Below are 20,527 nucleotides of genomic sequence, written 5' to 3'. Positions count from 1 at the left end.
ACATCTCCCCCTTGTGGAGTGCCATGTGTGATTGTTTGTGAGCGAGGTACAAACCTTCTGCACGGCATGTTTTGGTGCTAAAAACATTGCATTGAAATGGAAAGTGTAGCCGGAGCCAAATCATTCCCATCCAAAGAAACTGATCTCAACAGAACGAGCTGTAAATGTTTAGTGATTAATGAACATGATGACATGTGCGCAGGATAACCGATATCCTTCTTATGCTGCCACCTGCATCTTGCTGTATATTATGAATAAATCAGCATTACTATGAAAACATAAAAGTGCACAAAACATTAGTAAACACAATGATCACATGCCTCTGTGTCCCAGCTGAGCTTGAAACAAACCCCGCTATCAAACGCAACCTTTGCACAATTGTGATCAGAAATATCACAATTACACCAAAACTTTAACATGTACATTATAATCGAATATTAATGTACATGTGATCAACTAAACACAAAGAATGGAGGAGCTATTCTGTGACGTCATACACAAATATAACATGATATATAAAGACTTACTGACGATACCTACACGTTATAGACACATTGCTCGTACATTCATATATGTCAACACTTAAATATGTATATACAGTATACATGTATATATTCATATGTATACAGATATATCAAAGGAGGGATAAATAGTGCCATTAATGAGGTGAGACAACCTAGTTTACAGTAATATGCCCAGTAATAAATAGTGTTTAAAATGTATTGTTGCCTACCTGTATATGTAACAACTACAGCCTGGATACTCATATTTAGATGTGATTACATTCTATATATCTGATGGGGTATTGACATATATTGCAATGCTTTAATACATACAACCAGAAAAGAAGGCTTTGTGATTCGACCCTGTGTGTGCATAAAGTTATACATTCCTGTATGACACACACACGTAGGGAGTGAGACATGTTGACATGTTGTGTATGGACCTCTGACAGACTGTGTTGATGAAACAGTGGAACTGGATACCGGCCGAGTGGCTGTGTCAGGGAACTGGCAGTGGACGACTCTCTGGCGTGATGACTGGAACTTTCTCTGTTGAAAGTGGGTGGCATCCATGACAGTTAAAACTAAAAGGCCTCTAGTTTGAAGGGAGTAAAATCAGCCTATAACAACTTAATGCTACGCTGCGTTTGGCGCCTTGTTGGTTAGGTGGGAGTTTTATGAATACATTCCTCTAAAACTAATATTACAACTTATAACAACAAATGTTGTTCTCTTGGATTCAAGATCCTTTAGAAAACAACAACCTCAGGAAGTTTAAGATTGTGTAGCAGTACAAGTGAAGCCTTATTGTTAGTGCAGATAGCACCACTCAATGTAGTCAGGCCAAGTAAAGTTAAGCCTAATACTGCCCTGCTGTGCTGTGATTGGCTAGTTTGCTTTCAAGGCTCTCAGGAAGTTTTTTCCCCCACAGGAGTAAAGGTGTTTGTGTTACATTTCAAAGTATGCGGTGACTTCCTGTTTTGGTATTAACCATGAACCTGGTTAGACCAATGTATTGCTACTCATTGGAACAGTTGAGGAAAAACATCTTGGTTTGGGAAAAAAGTAAAATTTAAGAATTGGTTTTCATTTGAAACAAAGGATTCAAGGGTTAAAGTGATGTGTTTGCTTTACTAGCCAATCACAGCCCAGTAGAACTAGCCAATCACAGCACAGTAGGGCAGGGCTATCCGGTATGGTCGGCAGGATTCTTAACTCGCAACAAAACTGCAATGACCGTGTGTTCAACGCCACATAAAAACAAAACCACTGTGGTGTTGCGGGCTGCCATTGTTTAAAATCTGTGTGAAGGGACTATAAAAATTGTGGTCGCTATTTATGTAGCTTGGCTGTTCAGAAATGGGTGGCATTTGTCCAGGATGTCCTGTTTTGAGCCAATGACAACTCTAGTGAGTATTCTCTCTGACCAATCAGTGGTCAACTCCGCATTTAAGTATCGTCTCAGCTCGCTTGGTGCCGAGCGGAAAGGCCTACCAAAAATGGCCAGGTACTTTCCACCAATTGTACTACGGAACACTAAAAAAACGGTTGTAAGACAGTTGAGTCCAGCTGTGCCAAGCTGTGCAAAGCAGTGAAAAAGAGGCTGCTAAATGAAACAACGCTGCTTGTTATTTTTAATTGGTTCGACCTTTGCTGTTTGTGATGCCACTGCTCCGTGTCAAAGGTTTTAATGCCACCACTGTCAAACTAGAGGCCTGTGAGTCAAGGATGCCGACTGAAATGCTACGCAGAGCTACAGCTTGCACTCGAGTGTGAATAATCAGTGTTTGTGCATCAAATATCGGCCCCTACAGGAAGAAGAGAAGAGGGTTTTAAGGATCGAGTTGGTCAAACGATACTCTGCGGGGCGTTTTCAGTTTTCATGGAATGTTTGGGATCCATCCATTTACATATCGCCTTCTGTGTAACATAACTGACTTGTTTCTCTGCATCGTGTGTGACTTTTTAGTGTCATTTGGAATTTCTCCTGCTGGCGGAGACATCAACGATATTCCCGGCAGTGGAAAACTATGGAATGATTGTGCTATAATCTTAAAAAATCAGGGCAATGTTTTTTTTTTTACTTGTGGGAATTGAAGGAATGCTTTTCAGCTCGAAAATAGACATTTGGAGCTTTCAGGTACGAGCAGCGAGGTGCTGCACATCTGTGAGGTGTAGAGTTAAAAAAGGGGTGTTTGTGTTTGTGATCACTCTCTTTGTAGGAGCAGGCAGAGGACAGACAGACGTCTGACAGAGCAGCAGTGACGGACTGAACTGCAGAAAGTAAACAACGTGTGTGTGCATGTGGGAGAATTATCTACACAGATAAATGCATGTATGTTTGTGTCTCAGAGTACCCCGCGTGTCAGATGGGTGCTGGTTTGGTCAGGGTGGGGTCGGTCTCCGAGAGCAGCTGAAAACCTGTGAAAGGCATGATGGGAGGAGACGAGGGCAGAGGGTCTCTTCCTGCTTTCATTTGGTCTTTAGTTTGCCCACCTCCCCGTTCAGCTTGCCCTCCTTGGCCAGCTTCTCGTTCAGTTGGCACAGGTGGCGAAGGAAGCCGTCGTTGGGGCCGATTTCTCTCTTATGCCTCACGGTGGCCACGGCCAGCCGGGCGTCCATTTTGTGGCGCAGCATGAGGTAAGCGATGACCATGGTGGGGGAGCGGCTGTAGCCTTCTCTGCAGTGGACGTAAACCTTGCCTAGGGGACATAAATAGAGAATCAAACCAATGAGCTCTGTATGTGGTGTAATGTATGTAGCCTTGGCAGCATTCTGCACTATCTCTGTCTTTCATTTAGATCCCACATTAACCTTAAAACCAACAGTGTTTTAGTCCATCGGCTCTCAGCTCCAAACCTTCTAGTTCCTTCTTAAGTTGTATATCTTTAAAAACAACAGGGCACTGTGCTGTTTAGCAAATGCTACTCAAACAGGAAGTATAAAGAATTATCTGCGACTTTTCTCAGCTCCTCTATCGGGTTCTGGTACCGAGACAAATGAGCAAGCTAATGTTTTTTTTTTGTCCTGAGATATGTGTCTAATCCGTCTCCCTCTTAGACAGATTTCCATCTGCCCATATACTGTAAGGGCAAAGGGTAAGGGTCAGGTCAATCACAAACCTTGATCTTGTATGTTTCGGGTTTTAAAAACAATGACTGTACAGAGGAGCACAGTTACAGAATTTCCTAAAGAAAAACCAAGATGGCTGCCAATGATAAGAGTTCTGAATAGCAAAGAATTACAGAACTGGATGGTTGTTCAAGATGTACAAATGGTAACTTTGGCTGCTTAATCGTGTCAGGACAAACATGTCCATGAATAATGTTGACCTAGAGGTTCGGAAACTTGCCAAGCGGCCGACTGCAGTTTCTCGTTTCGTTGCTTCATTTGGTCGTACAGTCCCGAGGCATTTTGGGCAACGTTCACTAAACACATTCCAGCCAAATGAAAGAGGACTTATGAACGAAATTTTACAGAAAAACAAAGACGATTTTATATAAAAAGAAATAAATCAAGATAACTGTCCAAATAACAAAGACAGGCATGGTTAGAGCTTGGTAATTGTAGGTTTCAAAAACAGTGTCTCTCCAGGACCGTACTAAATGTAAAGAGTAATATAAAATATAACATACAGGATATCTGCTTTATGGTGGCTTTTTACTCCAAGAGTGGCTACAGAACAAAAACAAACAGAGCTTAGGAAGAAAAATGAGCAAAGAAAGAAACTAACAAAGAAAAGAAATAAAAGAGAAACAGAGGTTTGGGAACATATGCTGCGACCAAAGATGCTGAGCGAAGCATCTTCTGTGCCAGGAGATGCAAATACAACCCTGACCTCTGCTGCAGACGCGGCAAAGTCAATCATCTTCACTGCAGACAGAATCCAGCAGGGAACATACATACTGCAAAGAGTCTGTGTGTGTGTGTGTGTGTGTGCGTGTGCAGAGTACATGCATGTTCTCTGTGCTGCATTTGTACTTTTATACCGGTGTATCTCTCCGTGTGCTCATATATTACAACCTGTTTGTGTTTGCCCTCAAAGATGTGTCTCTATCTGACTTACACTTTCATCACTGACAGGCCAAAACCTCAGGAGGAATCTCACTTGGCAACGCTCACAGAGCAGCTGAGGTCAGATCTGCAGATTCTGCACTTTATTTGAAACCCAACACCTCTGTGTGTCCCTCTGCTAGTATTATCCCCCGCTCTCTCTCCTCTGTTGTAGAGTCTCCTTCTCTCCTTTCCTCCTCTATTCTCCATCCAAGACATTCTGCTGCCAATGAAATGACCTCTTCAATACCTAATCACCCCGCCTGCCACAGATCAATGTTGATTCTACTGTATCCTCTTGTTGGACACGCAGGATATCTGGCTCAGGACCTCACTCAATTTCTCACTCCATCACTCACTCGCTAGCAGGGCTGTCACTTCTTTTTAAAGGTTCTAAATATGTTTTTAACGGGGGAAAGATGAAATATTCAAACTGTTTTGACTTCTTTGAATTCAAAATGTGCGTAATCTTACCTTGTGTTCCAGCAGAGGGCACTCTTACTTTCACTAGCATGCCAAGTGACCTTCCAATAAACTAAGCTAATTAATACTAATTAAGGAAAACACTAATTAGCGTCAGGTGTTGTAGCCAAATCCGTCACTAACTGGTGCATAAAATCCATCCAGGAAATCACGACGGACAAATATGCAGAATGAGGAGTTGGTCAAAATCTGGGAACTGTCGTCGGATACCACCTTCGCCATTCATGCCAACTGTAAGTCTTTCTGTAGTCGAGGAGCAACAACTCAGCCACCAGTTGGTAGACCACGCAAACGCACAGTTTGGGGCCAAAGAGTGCCGAAGTGCTTACACGTAACAATCGCCTATCATCTGTTGCATCGAAAAACTGCCCAGGGAAGCAACATCAGCACTCCGACTACGCATTGAAAGCAACCTACTGGATGGCGAAGGGCCTGCTGTAAAGCCTCAAACCTGGTGGCAACAGTTTGGGGGAAGCCTTTGTAGCTTGGCATCGCTAGACCACTTCACAGATGAAAAAAAGTCTCAAACCGCTTGGTTCATTTTTGATTCTTTTGGGGTGTTATAAACGGGCGCAGAAGAAAGGCCTCTGGATGGTACAACCAATCAGAGCAATGAAACGTGGCATTGCGGCAGGCCTTCTACTTGAACATAATACACAGAAGTTTGGGATGAAGTGATTTAGTAGACAATACTGAACATATACGTAGCCTAAACTTCTTTCCAGCATAATCTCTTAAGGATGATCATTTACGAAAATGTATCAACGCTGCCCGATACTTGATAAAGGGGTGTGATTGGTCCGACTTGGCCACATGGAAGTCTGTCTGAACGGGAGGTGGAACAAATGAAACATGCTAAATGTTTAACAGCTTCCCAGACTAAAACCCTTTGCCCTTCCAGAATCACTTTGCCCCTGTACACAAAGACACAAAGTGTGTTGTGGAGGAACTCTAGTGGCTCTAGGAGCTCTGACCTCGACCCCATTGAACACCTTTGGGAGGTATTAGACAGCTGATGGCGACCCAGGCCCTCTTGTCCAACATCAGTGCTGGAATGTAGATTTTCAAGAGGCTCTTAAGGTGAGAATTACTGCAGAGTCAGGTGATAACTCTCTGTGGGTTCATCACCTTTCCCCTTACACACAGTCATTGATCCATTGTTAAGAAAAACTATTGATTTGATAATTCTGCTGATTGTTTCTACTCGTAATATTCAATGGAAGTATGCAGTGTGAGCTTTTAAACATGCTGTACAGTCCTTAGAGTGACCTCATGCGTCATCACAGCAGACACAGAGGAACAATGCGTCGATGCAGTTCCTCATTAAAATCCCGGACCTGTGACCTTTTCAGAGCTCGCAGCAAGAGGTCACAAAATGTCAAAGATAATGTTGCACATAGCACAATGTCGAACGACAGCAACAGCAGGCAGCGAGCAGAGGAGAGACGCTTTTTCTGCTCCCTCTTCCCCCTCACACTCAGCTGCTCCTCTCTCCTCCACAGTCCTCGTAGCGGTTCGCTTCTGATTCACCACAGTGTTCGTGCACCTGTGCCAAACTGCTGGGAAATTAAGACACTTTTCTGTGTCAAAGCTGACAATAAATCCATGCCAGAAAATACATGGTTCAGCAAACTAATTAAACACATCCCCCATGTGCATTGACAAATTAACTAAATTTAGTTGCAGCTTTGGGAGCGCAGGGGAAAGATTTATTGTGGTGGGGGAGTTCGAGGCCTCCTGGGATTGATTGTTTCTTCCTGCATGTTCTGCTTCATAAAAACGCTGCACAACACACGTGAGATGTTAAAAAACTGCACCTGGCCTACTTGATATACAAACCGGCTAATTAAATACTTGACTCCCTTGTCATTTCTGCACATTAACCATTTTTAATGCATCGTTTCACTGAACTAATTGTTTTATTCTGTTACCCAGTCCATATCGCACAAAGTGGATCAGGCTTCGGTGCCACAGGTGTGTTATGCATGGAACATTTTCACAACGATGACGTTCAGGGACGTCTGATCTGATAACGGAATATGGAGCAGGGCTCAGGAGTGTGTCACATTTAGCCGTCGTGACGGCCTCCTGTCTTTCTTTACTTTAGTTCCACTACCATGAAGCGTACTGAGATTCAATCAAGCAACAAGAGGAGCTTGATTTCATGCTTCAACCTGTGAAAACTAGGGCTGTCAATCAATGAAAATATTTAATCACGATTAATCGCATGGTGGTCCATAGTTAACTCGCGATTAATCGCACATTTTTTACCTGTTGTAAATATACCTTTTAATCCTATTATCAACATGGGAATGGACAAATATGCTTCCTTTATAAATGTATGTTAATTATTGCAACATGCCAAAACAATGACAAATACTGTCCAGAATATTCTACAGAATAACCTCAAAGGTTCTGCATGCTCCAAAAATATGCCTAAAGCATAACATGGCAAACTGAAGCCCAACAAGCAACAGACGGCATGTTGACCTGAATGTAACATTCCTAAGTGATAAGTCATTGAGTCTGCAGCAGGAGATTAAAAAGGTTTAATCACTTAAAGACATGTTTCATAACCTGGGCCTCTCTGCATCAGCTGTGTGCTCGGCCAGCAGGTGGTATTTAAGACTGGACGTACTCCGGTGGCTTTGAGGCTGAACTCGCCATTTAAAAGACCCTCGTCTTCATTTCTGCACACGGAGGTTTGTTTCTGCTTGCTATCCACAACATTACCGCTGCATCACTTCCTGACTTCCCAAACTACGGGGCGGGTGGAGGGTCATAATAACAGAACGTGCGTGCCTTAATCGCACGTCAAAATATATAGTGCAGTTAAAAGGAATTTGCGTTAACTCGTTATCGCGTCAACTTTGACAGCCAAAACTAATGAATGTGAAGTGAGAACTACTGAATGAAGAAACAACAGTTACGCTGAGACCTCTTTGATGTGTTTTCTTCAGATGCATTTACATGAATTGGTAAGTAATATTATACGTTTTGTCAGTGTCTGATAACCTACAGTATTCTTGCTCATTTTGGATGTTGTGATTCAGATATTTTCCCTGCAATCCCATCATAAGTCTACTTTTCAACAGTGGAAAAAAAAAAAAACATGTTAGCAAAGCTGTTGTTTTCACATCCAACAGCTAGAAGGAACTTAAGCTGCAGCCCCCCCAGAAGCGCTGTGTGTTGGAGAATCACTGATTTTGTAACATGCTACTTTATTCAGTGTAGCTCTGACTAGCATTGTTATTGTTTCCTGTTGTCATGTGATCATGTATTTAAATTAAATTCCTCTCTCGTGCTCTTAAACAGTAAGGCCCCCTGTCCACATAGCGCCTTTTTCTGAGCGCCAGCGTCTTTTTTCAGTTGTTGCCAATGAGGACAGAACACACGCGGCCGCCTAGAGAATCTCTGAAGCTTTCAGAAAGGTGCTGGTGTCGTCACCGCCGCTGTTTATCAGGCCACCGATCAGATGGGGCGCCGCTCGTCACCCTGGTTACCACCAAACATTGAGGAGCAACTGGCCAAACAAACATTTTCACAATAAAGACCGAAAAGCTCAGTTGTGGGAGCAGATCAGCCGGACACTAAATGTTGCCGCTAAGTGCTTTCATCTCCATACATGTTTGTAAGCTTGTTGTTAGCTGTGTAGTAAGTTGAACTTATTTTTGTCATAGAAACAAAACCTGCATGCAAGATTTCTTCTCTCACCACACAACTGCGTCATCTCAGAACTCCCCTGCCAGAAAAGGCACACGGGGCCTAAAGCATAATACATTTATGGTTGCAGCAAAGATCTCTGTGGGTTCAGTCATGGGATCTTGGTGTTAATATTTAACAAATTAGCTAAATTTACTGTCCAAACATGCACGCCCAAACAGAAAGGGCATAAGAAATAAATGTGGCTGGAGCTGAGCTTTAACATCTCCAACTATCCCACCATCACGACTCAAACTCACCTTTGCCGTTATTGTGTGCTAGGGCCTTGTCGATAAAATCAGCCCCCTCCTCAAAGAAGGCACTGAGGTTGAACTGCTCCGTGTCGTTGGCCTGGATGCCGTGGTACGTGATGCCCGTGCCGGCGTAGAAATCCACACTGGTGTTGACGTGCATGAAGGAGGTTCCCTCCGCCACGTTGAGGACGTGCGTCACGCCAAGTTTCTGCAGACGCATTACATTCTGGGCGACGAATCTGTGAAGGCAGGATGAGATTCAGGATCAGAACAGAAAATACATTAACTTAAACACTTTAGCAAGTTGCTGACGTCTGTGACAAGTGCATTGAAACAAAGTTTGGACTCCTAAAAGCTTATAGAGTGCCTCGGTCGATGGTGAAATAAAACTTTTCTGTTCTTTCACGACACTAAATGATGAGTGCACAGCAGCAGAACAAGACATCCAAGACAAAGGAGAGCACTAATAATAACACCGGACATTTACAGCAGAGGAGTGTGTCAGCACAATTTATTTTAAAGGGATATTCTGACCATGTAGGTTGCACCTTTCACAGCAACTCTGCATTTAGTGAACAGAACCAAACAATGCACATCTGCAGAGAGATGTAAACGCAGTTCTGCATGTTGCTTTTAAACTTTTTAGACACGATATCGCAAGCTTTCAAGTAAGGGGAGATTTATGTATCCACGTCATCTGCAAGTAATGACTCATTTACTATATTTGATGAGTGCTTGGTGTTTGTTCTCCTGCCGAAGCATTAAAATGAATGTAGGCATTTCACTAAGAAGATTCCACTGTTGAAAATGCAGACACATTCCTAATGTTGGATTAAAATCATTGGTTGGAGTTGAGCCACTCTTCAAGTCAGGCTAAACTCAGAATTATTTCTTGTTCAGTATGAACATTGTTCAAACTAATATATCAGCCTACATGAGTCTCGTTTAAAGCAATGACTGTATATATAGATGGACAACGCGTCTCCATCTGCTCCCATTGTACTTAATTGATGCCAAAATAGCCCCTGTTATAGGCGCTGCCATCTTGCGATGGTGACGTCATACGGAGCCAGAGATTGCGCAGTAGAGATCGGCGAGTGAAGCGGCCGTAGCCACTTCCGCTAATCCAAACACACACTTAACTTAACAAAAAAACAGCAAGGATCCCGCACGCCGGCGTGTTTAACAGCAGAACAGCTTGGTCTGAGGTTAACGTTCACAGGTATGGAAACTTCAATGACTGTAGTGATTGTTTTAGTTACGTTTCTACTCGCGGATCGTCCTCCGCTCTGCTCACCCGGAACTGATCGGCTGCAGGAGCCGAATTTGTCAACAGAGCTGTCAATCATCATTTTGACAGCATCAAATAACGAATCAAAAATAAACTTGTCAGAAAAATGAACACATGGACGTAAATCAGCATGATAATAACTAGCTATAATGACAGAAAACATGTTTGAGAAAAATTTATTGGACGTGAATTTTGATTTTATAGTGGGACTCATGTCCCATCTGTTAACATGGAGGAGGCGGGCTTTATGAGCTATACTGCAGCCAGTCAGCAGGGGGTGATAGAAATGTTTTGGCTTCACTTTTAGGGAGCTGTCATGTCGTCCATCTTTTTATACAGTCTATGGTTTAAAGCTGTAGTGGAGGCAGTGCACTGCATTATCCCCTCCTCCTGACTGTTTGGTGTTGGGTTATCATAAAACTTAGAATTGTCCTAAGTCAGCTTTTTTCTCGTGTTGTATGTGCTTTTAATACACGCACAAAATCAAGTTAATAGCAAGGGCTCAGGGAAGGTGCAAGCTGCTGCACTCGATGTGAGGACGCAATTATAGCAAGTTTTAAGTAGCAAAGAAGAAAATGACTCGCTAGCATCCTTCTGGGTCACCAAGCAAAGATTATGGCAGACACGAGGGCAGCTGTGGGCAAAAGCTGCCTCTGTTTCTGCTCCTTTGTCTTGTACATTTCCACCAGGAGCAGGATGGGGAATTAATTTGATATCTTGTTGAAGTCATATAAATGGGGACGCTGTAAGATGACTACATTTCTTTAGATGGGAAAGGGAAAAAAGTCTTCTTGTGTATCGTAGCCTTAGGAAGCAGGAGGTTGTCAATCAAGCAGATGTGGCCCTGAGAAGAGGTCTAATCAGGCAAATACATTGTGTACTTTACTTGATGGATGCAAAAGCTCATGTGGCCTTCAGATAGCAAAATTGATTCTACATGTCCTGTTGCTCCGAGCACAGAGAAACAGAGAAAAAGCACGGTGGTCCACAGGCACAGGAACAGGCAGGGTGAACAGAGAGGCAGGATGTGCAAACCAAGAATTTTCCATCTTTTTCGAGCAGGACGGGAGACAGAAAGAAATGTCTAAAGAGCTCCATCTTGATCTCTTTATTCTCAGCCGGCTGCACTCCAGCAGCTTCACCTCCATCTTCATCTACTCAACCTCCAGGAAACAATAAATCTGCTCCCCTCCTGCTCCACTGTACCCTGTTTGTTAGATCTACATTAGGCCTTTATACAGAGCAAACAGCCCCGCACAGCTAACAAAGCATAACAAAGGGGATACAGAGTTTTGGCTGCTCCCGCCGGCCTGGCTCCGTGCCTCCGTCCACTGATACGATCCAGCCTGGCCAAAGGCTCTGCTCATCGATTGTAGATAAAACGCCTCCTTTGTGTTTGTTATATTAAACTTTTATGGAGCATTTAGTGTCACTAATTAGATCTACATTATTTATGTTTGAACAACAAATATTGCACCATGTAACAGCTATAAAGACACACAAATCAAGAGCTCAGAGCAGGATAGCTTTTCTGCGAGAGTTGTGGTATAAGCAAAATATTGCAGATGGATATACTTTATGGATCCCGAGGGAAATTCAGGTGTTGTATTAGTTTGAGTTCTATGAAAGATAAAAGTGACTTGTCTACACTGCAGAAAATGAAATATTTGCTTCCGTTTTAGTCTTACAAAACTAATTTTCTGACGAGTACGTTTTTATAAAGCTTTTTAATGAACGCGAACAAGTAACAAAACTGCTTGATCAAAGTCCGAATTTTTTATTTCAAGCATCTTTTCCTTTTCATCTCTTATATTTCAGGATTTAAGTTCCCCTACATCGGTTAAATAAATCAGAAGTATCTTAAGAAATGTGCATCTTTTAGTTTAGTTGTTCTTGTTAGAAGATACACAGTATATCCTTAACGTGTAGCGTTTTGCAAAATGATGGCACGAGCAGTTACTAAAGGTAAGCACACATGATGGGTCATGATTTCTTAATATTCGAATAGTCATTCATTTATAAAACATTGAAAAGTTCATGTGACTATCTCATCTTAAACATATTTTTTTCCATTGTTTTTCCCGGCGCCTGGTTGTAATGCGGTACTACTGCTACAACCTGTAGCGCATCTAAAGCTGTTTGCGAACCACAATTAAACAGAAGAAGAAGAAAGCATTAGTGCCAGGTGCCGGTAAAACGGGCGTGGCGCTGTGTCTTCGAATAATGGCCACATAGTTCCCAGTGAATATCGATGGTATTTTTGCTTTTCATTTCCTTACGTATTTAGGAAATAAATCTTACATAATTTAAGAATTGTTCTTCCTTTAAGTTCAGCTCTTCGTGTTTAAGATAATTTTCTGAAACAGAAACCTTTTGTTAATGCAAAGGCAAAAGCAGCGTCTAACTGTAGGTACATTCTCATATATTTACTATTGAGAAAATAATTATAAAATAATTTTTGTGTCACAAAAATGTGCTTGTTTTTACTCTGAAAAGACTAGTTTTAAAATGTCTGTGAGCTTGATCAATGGTTTCACTTTAATAATAAAAAATTTAAAAATTGCATTTAGCAATTTAAGTGTATTTTTTAAGGACTTTTGTTCTTGTTTCTGAGAGCAGATTCAGACCAAACAATCATAAATCTTGGTGCAAACGCTCCCTCTGACAGCGCTGCGTGCTTAAGAGTCAATACGAGGCTGGTGAGGCGAAGGCTAGGTGACCCTGGGCAGCTCCCCAGAGGTGGTGGCTGCAAAGCCCCCCTCTGCAGGAACTAATAAAAAAAAATCCTGCCTGTCAACATTTTGCTTTACGGCCATTGGAGGAGGGATGAATGGGGCCATCTGCTCGTGTGTCAGCTGCAGGACGGAGGCTCCTTCAGATCGGAAAAATGAAATCAGCTACAAAAAGCCTCCACAGTATTCCCCGTTTTGTTTGTGTATATCTAGAGGTATGCTTGTGTGCATAAATGATTGAGTAGATGCTTACAGTAAATGCTTACCTGTACAGTACGAGCACTTACAATGCAACTTTACTAAAGTACCAAAGCAGCATTGTTCACATTTACTGTACTTTTTCTACACAATGCAGAGAGAGGAACACTGGGTTGAATCGAGTTCACAGTCGATGGCGCTCTTCCTATTTACCTGCCCGGTCGCAGCCTCCTCACCCTGGGATCTGCAGTCCCACAACATCCATTATTAAAGAGCGGCTTCACAAAGAGCCAAAGTGTTCCTCAAAGCAAACCAGCACACCTTAAGTGTGTCCCTGAGCTGCACACGGCGGTTTCATAGTGCTGACTACGACTGATCTGAGAACAGCGTAAGAGGTTGTAAAGTACAGTCATAATCCATTTAGGGGAAGGGAACATTTTACTGACTGCTTCATCAAAGTGCCGGAGGTTATTGACATCACACACACATAATCATTTTCAAAACTCGGATGTACTATTTGAGTGGTACGGTCTTTAGTCTCCCCCCTCCTAATCCAAGATGTCTGTTCTCTCGCCTTTTGCAACCTACGCAACACACTCTGTCTGACTGGGGGCTTACCAAATCACACCTATAACTTAACTCTAGCTGTGCTAAATCAGCCACTAATATTCAGTGTTACAGAGACATACTTTAATATAAGACTTTTAAGGCACTTTAATGGTTAGCCATGGGTGAAGGGCCCGCTTTGAGCCAATTGAGGTGGGCTGCAGAGGCTTCACAGGCCAGTCTGTACATCGGACACTCGGTCTCCTGGGCATTAGAGGGTCGCAGGAGAGAAGAGCACCCATCGACATCACAGAAGCTGCAAAAAAATGCTTCACAGTGGCTGTGGATCAGGAGGGGCGAACCATGGCGCAGCGAGCTACCCCCAGGTGAGGTTGTCTGATAGACCTGAAACACCCTATGACACTGGGCTCATCACTGAAGATCTGTCCAAGTTGCACCAAACATTTGCACGAACAACACTTCAAAGACGTAACAAATCAGGATATTTTGAGCTTGTAACAAAAAACAACAAAGAGGCATTCACAAGGACAGCTACATATTCTCTTCCTGTTTTCAACAGCTGCTGTAACTACGACAACCATGGACGCATTCAGCTGAAAGATGCCAGTTAACACGGTCACTTATTGAACTGAAACACCGGTCTCTGTTTACTCTTCCACTCTAAACTGCCACTGCAAGGTAGGCGCTCATGACATGACATGCCAGCTCCCCCAGAAGTGAAGCCATAACCTCTTGATCGCCTGGAGGAGTGGCTGTTTAGAAGGTGCTTGATCGTGATTGGGAATATTCGATTAATTGTGCAGCCCTCCCTTCTGTAATATTTTCCTGAGTGCCAGAGGAACAATCCTATATATAATTTGTCCTGAATTGTAGAAGTTGCTTTAAACTATAGATTGGGGCCTAAAATGGGTCATGAGCCCAACTCCCTGAGGGGGTCCCATCACGAGAGACGTTAATGAATATTTTCAAGGACAAATCTCTCCATGTCTCTTTGGAATAAGTGTGTGGACTGCACCATATATACACTGTGTTAATCAGTGCGTCTTAGAACACAATTTAAGTCGTAACAGGGAACAACTAATAGGAAACATCAGCAGAAAGGCTCAGAGGGTCCCAGCGGTGGAAATAGAGGACAAGGTGCAGGCTTTCATCAACAATCGATACCAGCTCGCCCTGCCTGAGCCATTTGTAGCATCACATTACATTACACTGCCTTTTCAACTCGTTTGTACAGGCCATGATACACTATCGTCAAACGTTTACTAATTATCTCACCTCAGATGGCCGAAATCAAACCCCTTCCTCAAAAAGAAAAAGCAGAGATTTACGCTCTCATCTCTACACTAAATCATCTGATCAGCTTCTGCTAACAACAAAACTGCCAGCCCTTTGTTTGCAGACTTGGCCAGACAGATTGGCATATTCAGATTGATTCTGTTGTAGCACAGAGGTACAGTAATGTGCTTGTATTCTGTCCTGCTCACCCTCCTCCTCCTCCTCCTCCTCTCTCTTGGCAGCAACTGGAGCCACATGATGGACGGCACAGAGACTCTACGTTTCTCAGGGACATCCCTTAACGGTTCTCTGCCATGAATCCATAAAATCTAGATAAAGAGCTCCTCTGTAAAAGCTTATATCACATTACAGCAAAGCATCGTGTGTTTAAACATTTCCCTTTTTTCTTTCTGAGTGGACAAATCCGACACTTGAAACCTAAAAATGGCTTCAGATATTTTTGCAATTTCACTAGAAGCCTTCCAGGCTGCAGAAGATGTAACTTTGCCACTTTGCTGGAAGACTAAATTAGATTTGCTCCATATTTCTGATCTGAAAAGTGGCTGATCCATTATATTCAGGGGCGTGATGCCTAAAATATCACATTGTTCCATTCCATTTATTCGACAAGCTTGGGAAACAAACATATAGAACATATTGTTGCCACCTGTGGGCATCCAGAGCTCTGTGATTCAACACCTTTACTGTTCAGGAACAGCTAGCTGTGAGAAATGCAATCAGAACCATAAGACTATATGGTAAGTTCTAAATATGTATACTGTATCTGTTACCTGATTCCAGCTATAGGTTATACTGTACTTTACTTCAATGTGAGTGAGCACTTCTCCAAAAAACACTCCGCCGGCTGTTTTCATGCAAATATCACAAGGCAAAAATCAGCTTTACCCTCCGTCTGATGCACCTTAACAATCACACATCACACAATCAATATCATGTCACTGCTTTTTGATTGATCAGAAACTAAAACCCACAATGAACAACAAAATTGGAAGGGAAATATGGCAATATATCAAGTTCATATTTGATAACTAATTTGCTATGGTCAGGCAACAGCTAATGTTAGCATTCATCCACCTATTAACTCATGTTTGCCTTAGCTAGGAAGTGGCTGAATGCAAATGTTACAGTTTGGTAGTGTAACTTGACAAAAAAGGAAGTTCCTAGGTTACATAACTAGCTAATGTTGTTCCTAGCTGATGTCATGGTAGCTAGGAAATTAAGACAATTAGCTGTTGTCTAACCGTACTGGGTTGTCAGATATGTTGTTTTAGCTTGACATATGCCCCCCACCGCATTGTCAAGTACCCAACATTTAAACAACTAACTTATTATACAGAAGTAAAACATTATAAGAGCACTTTAGGTTCCCATCCTGACCATAAGCTCAGAGGAAAATGGCTGCAGTGTAATTATGGCATCACTGAAAATGTTTAAATTGATGTGTAAAATCCTGCCAGCTTTGAAATAAACTGTACTGATTTTTATTTTCATATTATTGTAAAAAAAAATGTAGGAATTCACATTTCTTTTCTCGTGTTATGCTTGTTGTTTGTTGTGCGTTCTGTACTATTATACTTTTTCATTTCACTGCACATTCTAAATGTGCATATGATAAATCAAGTTCTTGAATCTTGGCTGAGGACTGTATTTATGAATATATTTGCAGGCATATCATACATGTCACATTCAATCTTGACTGTGCATGACGTTCCAGGAACTGGCTTTACTGGAACACTGAGCTGTAAATTCCTAAAGAGTCGGCATGTTCATTACAAAACCAATAGCATCAAGTCAACCAATAACTGTGGATTTATGTTATGACCTCTGCCATGTTTAATATACATCTACAGTATATACACTATGCTGTATGTATGTGTTTTTGTGCTCAGCAGCTTTAACCACTTTATGTGGGTAATAGGGCTTAAATTAAATTACATAGATATTTTCTTACAAAACATGTCGGAAAATGAGAAATATTAGAAATATCCAGTAGAAAAACTTCCAAAACAGAGGCTCATAATACATGAGCAACGATCATGGATCATGCTAGCTGGTGAAGCAAACTGCCAAGCTAGCCAACAAATATTTCAACTCAGCTACTTAGCTGCTTCGATCTGGTGTCGGTTGCTTCGAAACGTTAGCTGATGAAGTAATTTACTAGCTAGTGAATTTACTAGCCAAATTATCCAGCCAAATTAGCTGATATTATCCTCTCAAAACAGTATTTTGCTACGTTAGCTTGTAGGCAATACTTTAGCATAAGAGAGCTAGCAAATGTTAGCTAACAAAACCAAACAAAAGTCCCCCTAAGAATTGAATATCCTCTAAACATATTAGCTTTTCCCCAATTAAGGTCTTAAATGCGTCTCAGGTTGTATGCAGTGTGTTTGACTCTGTGTTGGGTTGGCTGCCACTCAAGTTCAGGGATAATCGATTAACGTAATTGCAATTACAACCCTTTAACAAATTGCTTGTTGATTGTCAGTTGATTTACTGACTCATTATGTACTGTCTGGTATAAAACAAATTCAATTTTTGTGCTATGATAGTGCACTAGTATTAGGTAGTAACCTAGTATTACAACAGGTTCATTATCTCTACTTAACCTCACTTTGTCATGACTAGTATCATGCTTGTAACATTGATTAAACCTCTGCAATGATTTAAGTAGGGCTGCAACTAACAACAATTTTCATTGTTGATTTTATTTTCCCAATAATTGATTTGTTGTTTGGTCTATAAAATGTCAGAAAAGGGTAAAAAGTGTCAATTAGTGTTTCCCAAAGGCAATATTTGACTCCCTTGAACGTGTTGTATGAACACAACCCGAAGATATTCCGCTTTATGTCATAATGGGTTAGAATAACAGAAAACATCACACTTTGCTGCACTTTTGGTCTAACAACAGGTTTATTGTTCTACTGTAAGAAGACCTCTAAAAATACAGATTTAAATATCATAGAAATAAAGTTATTTGTGTTTCTTTGTCTTAAAAATGACTTGATTTTGGTTCTCGCTACTATGATTTCACCTCTGCTATGATTCCAGGTCATAAAGGTGTATAAAGATGTCTAAGGTCTGACTCACAACATTTCCGCTTAGAGCATCTCCCCTCTCACGACTACAAAATGCACGTGCTCCTCCTTCTCCCTCTTTGTTCTGTAGGAGGGACCGCCTGTTGTTTTTGTTCTAGCAGTTTATGAATGGAGACATTAAACCCTCTTTTAATGTTGTGATTTTGTCGCCTTGCAGCCTGCTTTAAACGGAGTGGGAGCGGCTCGATGAAGACGTGATTACACGGCAGTGACACTAATGATGGAGGGATTTATTGGGTAACAAAAAAAAACACGTCTCTGTGTCCGCCCTTCACATAGAAATCCATGTTTTGGATTTATCTGCTTGTAATGGAAACAAGAATCGATTATGCCTCCGATATACTACTATCACGTTACACTGTTACACAATATCCACCTGTCTGGCTGCTCAGGCACGTTGGCGCCGCTGTTACAGGCTGCTTTGTCGAGGAATTTGTTGTCAACAACAGGCTGTCGCTTTGTCCATGGTGTCACCAAAAATAACAAACCCGCCCTGCATGTGTTCGTGCGCGCGTGCAGCCCGACATGCGACACTGTTGTCATTGTCGCGTCTGGTTTGTGCACGAGGAGGGAGCGTCTTCGCAAAAAACATGTCCTACCTGTCACTGACAGCATTATTGATGAAGTGATAAAAGACTCACGCGTTGCCGATGTATATTCTGGGGAACACCTCGTTGAAATGTTGTGTCGGTAAGCTGTAAAAGCCGCTTCCGTTGGACAGGAGCTCGTTGAGTTGTTGCACGGTAACCTCGCCGCCTGACGCCGGGACATCAGCCGGTGGTTGCTGCTGCTGCTGTTGTTTAGTAGGACTCAGGTGTTTCTTCATGGCTCTTCTTCTTCTCCCAAACTTAATGTTAGATGATTATGCTCAGCCTTAGACTCGCGTGCCTCGTCCGGTTATTCAACTGCATTTTACCTTCGCACGTGAGTCGTGAGCGCGCTGTCTTCTCGTCTACAAGGTGTCTGATGATGATGAGGCGGGAGGGAGCGCTACAGTTTTTTCCACTTCAACGTCAAGTACAAGGCAGGTTTAAAAGGAAGTTCCGGTTAATACTTTCAAAATAAAACAGTTTATAAGGCGTAAAAGATTTAGACATGACTTTTATTCTGTTTTAGCTGTAAGCTTTTTCGTCTTCAAGGCCTAGAGCAGTATCTACAAGCATCAGCAAACATCTGTAGGAGGTACAGTTTCGTATAATGTAAATGAAAATTGTAAGAGGTGTTTTATTTTCTAAAGGAAAGACTATAAAACAAGCACATGTGAAGAAAATATAATAGGGCCTAATATGGAGCCTTGTGGTACTCCATGTGAGATTAGTGCTGATTAATGCCATATTCTTAATTAAACTTAAAGTTGTTCTGACTTATTTTGTACCGCAGGAGTGTTCTTGTGGATAATGAGTAAATCCTACTAGCGAGGTTCCTAAAAAAGGAAGTAATAAAACCAGAGGCGAGAAGGGGAAACACATATTACACAATTACCGGGATTAGACATTTAGGAGTCCACACAGGCGTAATTTTTAGAAATTGGGGGCTAAAATCTGAGTGCTTTTAATCTATGAAATAAAACTTGGCCTCCAGAAGAACCTTGTCAACATTGCTAATCTAAAGGGGCAAATAAATTGTTCTGAATAGGCTACTTCTTGTTGGCTCTGCATAGAAAATAGCTGGTGATTTCAAACTGTAGTCACATAATTTCTCTTCACATGACCACATTCTTTGGAATATCCTGTTTTTTTCTTTAATTCTCAGCCTTCATTATTCTGCATTTCAATATAGTCAGTTTTTCTTCATTATCTATTTTAAATGAGTTGACAGTATCAAGCATTCCAGTGCTTTTATTTTTATGGCCAAACCGTGCAACTTCCGGTTATGTTCTGCCTGCTTATGGCGCACTTGATGCTGTTGCCTGTCGCCACCACTATCTCCAGCAGACACACCCCACCGGCAGTCAGACACTCAGGAGACCGGAGGAGGACAGTAGTGACACACTCCTACAGGAGAGGGGAGAGTGCTGCCTTCAAGTGCTGCTCGTAACATCCTAAAATTAGGCCTAACGCTCATTTTGGGTAGGTTCCATAACAAAAAGCAGACATTTTCACGAGTCTTTGCTTTAGAGATCAACTGTTTTTGGATCATTTTGAAGACTTAGTTTAGTTTGGAGTCTGGTTGATGATTTTCTATTCTGGACTTCCAACAAGTGGTTTTGTTATCCCTCGAGGTTTTACTTTATCGGTTGAACTTACATTACATTTAAACACACAGGTTCTAGAGCTCATTGCCCTTAAACATCAAAGGTCGAGTTTTTAATCAACTGTTGTATTATTTAAGATTTTACAATAATGATGCAGTG

The 20,527-nt window shown here is 41.8% G+C and overlaps 1 protein-coding gene across 1 annotated transcript; it reads right to left on the bottom strand.

Annotated features, from left to right (window-relative positions):
- Positions 1–666: 666 nt before the first annotated feature.
- dusp3a (dual specificity phosphatase 3a) lies at positions 667–19,000 on the bottom strand. Its single transcript, XM_069664433.1, has 3 exons — positions 18,816–19,000; positions 9,002–9,234; positions 667–3,205 (listed from the first exon to the last, which is right to left on the bottom strand). The coding sequence occupies exons 1-3, from the start codon at positions 18,998–19,000 to the stop codon at positions 2,976–2,978; spliced, it is 648 nt and encodes a 215-aa protein (XP_069520534.1). The 3' UTR covers positions 667–2,975.
- Positions 19,001–20,527: the final 1,527 nt, after the last annotated feature.

The sequence above is a fragment of the Semicossyphus pulcher genome, unplaced genomic scaffold, assembly GCF_022749685.1.
Source record: "Semicossyphus pulcher isolate SPU_LCO1_2020_fin unplaced genomic scaffold, fSemPul1.0.p SCAF_16, whole genome shotgun sequence".
Lineage (NCBI taxonomy): Eukaryota > Metazoa > Chordata > Actinopteri > Labriformes > Labridae > Semicossyphus > Semicossyphus pulcher.
Note: the sequence above shows the minus strand (reverse complement) of the source record. Positions and strands in the feature narration are given on the sequence as shown.